The sequence below is a fragment of the Hyperolius riggenbachi genome, chromosome 9 (assembly GCF_040937935.1).
Source record: "Hyperolius riggenbachi isolate aHypRig1 chromosome 9, aHypRig1.pri, whole genome shotgun sequence".
NCBI lineage: Eukaryota > Metazoa > Chordata > Amphibia > Anura > Hyperoliidae > Hyperolius > Hyperolius riggenbachi.
The window spans coordinates 107,817,778-107,822,017 of NC_090654.1; the positions used below are offsets into that span (position 1 = coordinate 107,817,778).

A 4,240-nucleotide genomic window follows, 5' to 3' on the forward strand; every position below is an offset into this window, starting at 1 on the left:
AAGCCAGGTATAGGTGCCGCAGTATAGGTAGCCATGTATAGGTATCACAATATAGGTAGCCAGGTATAGGTGCCACAATATAGATAGCAAGGTATAGGTGCCAGAGTTTAGGTAGCCAGGTATAGGTGCCGCAGTATAGGTAGCCAGGTATAGGTGTCACAGTATAAGTAGCCAGGTATAGTTGCCACAGTATAAGTAGCCAGGTATAGGTGCTGCAGTATAGGTAGCCAGCTGTTGGTACCTAGTATAGGTAGCCAGGTATAGGTGCTGTAGTATAGGTAGCCAGCTATAGGTGCAGCAGTATAGGAAGCCAGGTGTAGATACCCCCAGTATAGGTGCTTCCCCCTCCATCCTCCACCCCTCCCCAGAGATCCCCCGCGCTATGTAGGAAGTAAGATTACTCACAGTCACTTTGTCCAGCTGCGATCCTACATCCTCTTTTGCTGTACAGCTCAGTCTATTGTCCACAGTACCCGGATGCGACTTGATGACATCAACCCACGTCCCGGTACTGTAGAAAGTAAATGGAGCTGTACGTGGCAGAGGAGGAGGATGTGCGACTGTCACATGCTGGAAAGAGGCAAGGTGAGTGATCCTTACTCACAGCAAGCGCCGGGGTTTTCGGGGGAAGGAGAGGGGGGGTCGAAGCCCCCCAATTGCTGCAGGGAGGGTACGAAGGAGGGAGGGGGGATTGCTGTGGGGGAAGGAGAGAGATCCCAGCAGGAAGGGTGGGGAGGTAACTACGAGCAGAAGGGTTCATTGCAGGGAGGGTGGTTGGGAAGGTCAATGTGGGCAGGCGGGCGATCGTTGTGCTCTGATTCGCCGGTTTCACTTGTGGGATTCCTTAGGATGGCTAGATGGATGTTTGCACACCGCTACCCACAGTGTGCCAACAGGCATCCAGCCATCCTAGGGAATTCCATATAAATGAAAAAAGCAGAGCGGGCGGAGAAGTTTTAAATCTCCCTGGCGACATGGACAAGCTTTCAGCATCTTTTTGCTGTACGTGCATAACAAGTACAGATGAAATATTTTTTTCTGTACAAATGCTTTACACAGTTCTCTTCCATTATGCAGGAGATTGGATTGCAGAGACTGCCAGGATTATGCAACATCAAAATGAAAGCCTGGATTTTGGATTCATTCTACAGGGATTTTCTGGACTTGCAGAAATACAGATACCATTGTTTTTTGTGTTTTTACTCATCTACCTGTTCACCCTTAAAGGAAATATCCTTATCATCAGTGTCATTTTTCGGAATACATGCCTGCAGAGTCCAATGTACTTTTTCTTACGTAATCTTTCATTTCTGGACATTACTTATTCTTCAGTTATTCAGCCAAAGTTGCTTTCCACTCTCATAACAGGAGATGGTGCAATAAGTCATGCAGGATGTATAACACAGTTGTATTTCTTCATGTGTTTAACATGTACAGAGTTTATACTGCTGACTGCTATGGGCTATGATCGTTATGTGGCCATTTGTGACCCTCTGCATTATCCAATCATTATGAATAAGCTGTCTTGCTTTTTATTAGCAGCATCATGTTGGATCATTGGGTTCTTGGATCCTCTTGCCCATACAATTGTTATATCAGGACTACCTTTCTGTGGTTTTGTTATTACACATTTTTATTGTGATTATTCAGTTCTAGTCAAGCTTTCATGTATTGATACAGTGTTGATTGAAAGGATGAGTCTGATCTTTGGTTCCCTTGTAGGATTCACTACTTTTAGTCTCACCATTATCTCTTATTTCTATATCATCTCCACCATACTGAAAATTAGTTCCAACCATGGACGACAAAAAGCCTTCTCCACCTGTGTTTCTCATCTCACAGTGGTCATTCTATTCTATGGTACAGTTCTCATCACATATATGAGACCAACATCACAGTATTCAACTTCCGAAGGTTTAGCATTTTCAGTATTCTACACAGTTCTCACGCCTATGCTCAACCCACTTATTTATTCTTTGAGAAATCAAGATGTAAGGAGATCCATAAAACAAATACTACACTTGCACTATAAACGACGTTCCGTTCTACTCTAGCTCAAGTACTCAACTGGGTAATAATCTTATGAAAGCCAAATAAGCTTTCGTACTCTAACTCTGCCATAATCTTTACGCTATGGGAAAGATATGTAATAACAAGACTAACAAGATATTATATTCACATAGATCTATCTTAGGAGACCTGCTTGGAACAGATCTAAACTGTGTATTATAGGTACACGGACTATTTCTTACAGAAATGCCACTTCGGACAATTGTTAAAATTATTCACAATAAGGCTTTTTAGAGAAGAGTTGTAAATCACTGCTTTAAATGGACCATGAGGTAGAAATTTGAATGTCATTTATTTACTAACTACACAATAAACCAATAGATCTTCTCTTCAGCTACACTGTTGTTCCAATATAGACAAGATTTGTGGCAGTTTTGTAGTTGTACTTAACATTGTGCGTGAGGGATATCATGTTAGGCTTGTAGAAGGGCTATGATAGGCTTGACGAAGAAATAGTATTTAGTACTGGGGAAAGAAGTTGCTAGATTTTGGAGGAGGGTTGGTAGTATTTTGCAGCAAGTGAAGGAGTGTACTAGTGTTTGTTTGGAACAGAAGGCAATATAATTTTGCACCATGGGTAATTGAAGTTGGGTACAGGGTGTGCAGCACATGAATTGTCAGCATTTGTCAACAATTGCTGAGAGGTACACTTAATAAGCTTTACTACATACTGTGGGCAACATTTCCCACAAGCCTTGGACGTCACATGCATAAATAGTGATGTCTTACCTCTCATCTTCCTTCATAATAAGGTGGAATTGTGGACTTACAGTCAGTGGCGTTCCTACCATGGGGCAGCAAGGGGCACCCCGCACCGGGTGTCGGGTGCCCCAGGGGGTGTCATCAAGGCCTCCCACAGAGGCCTGTGCAGGAGGGGAAGCAACACAGAATGGAGGGGTGATGGTGAAAGCGGCGGGGAGGGGGGACGGACCCCCCACCTCCCTCACCTGGGTTCCCTCCTTCTGGCGCTTCCCCCCCTCCTAATCAGCAGAAGCTTTAGATATGGCGGCAGGAGCGGGCAGAGAGGACTTACTTACCTGCTTCCTGTGTTCCAGGCGATGGCGCACAGCGTCATCGTCACATGACGCTGCTCTCCGCCTTCTCCTCCGTCCACTGTGCTTCCTGATTAGCGAAATCGCAGTGAGCGACAGAGAAGTCGGAGACCAGCGTCACGTGACGATGACTTGTGCGCCATCTCCAGGAAGCAGGTAAGTCCTCTCTGCCCGCTCATCTAAAGCTTCTGCTGATTAGGAGGGGGGAAGCGCCAGAAGGAGGGGACCCAGGTGAGGAAGGTGGGGTCTGGCCCCCCTCCCCGCCACCACTCCTTCCAAGCTTCCCCCATACCGGGGGCAACTATACTGGGGGCAACTATATACTAGCTTTACTGGGGCAACTAAACTAGCTATACTGGGGGGCAACTATATACTAGCTTTACTGGGGGCAACTATATACTAGCTTTACTGGGGGCAACTATATACTAGCTTTACTGGGGGCAACTATATACTAGCTTTACTGGGGCAGCTATATACTAGCTTTACTGGGGGCAACTATATACTAGCTATACTGGGGGCAACTATATACTAGCTTTACTGGGGGCAACTATATACTAGCTTTACTGGGGGCAACTATATACTAGCTTTACTGGGGCAACTAAACTAGCTATACTGGTGGCAACTATATACTAGCTTTACTGGGGGCAACTATATACTAGCTTTACTGGGGGCAACTATATACTAGCTATACTGGGGGCAACTATATACTAGCTATACTGGGGCCAACTATATACTAGCTATACTGGGGGCAACTATATACTAGCGATACTGGGGGCAACTATATACTAGCGATACTGGGGGCAACTATATACTAGCTATACTGGGGGCAACTATTTACTAGCTATACTGGGGGCAACTAAACTAGCTATACTGGGGGCAACTAAACTAGCTATACTGGGGGCAACTATATACTAGCTATACTGGGGGCAACTATATACTAGCTTTACTGGGGCAACTAAACAAGCTATACAGGGGGCAACTAAACTAGTTATACTGGGGGCAACTATACTGGGGGCAACTATACTAGCTATACTAGGGGCAACTATACTGGGTGCAACTATACTAGCTATACTGGGGGCAACTAAACTAGCTAGCTATACTGGGGACAACTATACTAG

At 45.2% G+C, this 4,240-nt stretch overlaps 1 protein-coding gene across 1 annotated transcript; it reads left to right on the forward strand.

Moving 5' to 3' along the window:
- Nucleotides 1-524: 524 nt before the first annotated feature.
- Nucleotides 525-2,054, forward strand: LOC137533541 (olfactory receptor 6M1-like). Its single transcript, XM_068254912.1, has 2 exons — nt 525-585; nt 1,078-2,054. The coding sequence occupies exons 1-2, from the start codon at nt 525-527 to the stop codon at nt 2,052-2,054; spliced, it is 1,038 nt and encodes a 345-aa protein (XP_068111013.1).
- Nucleotides 2,055-4,240: the final 2,186 nt, after the last annotated feature.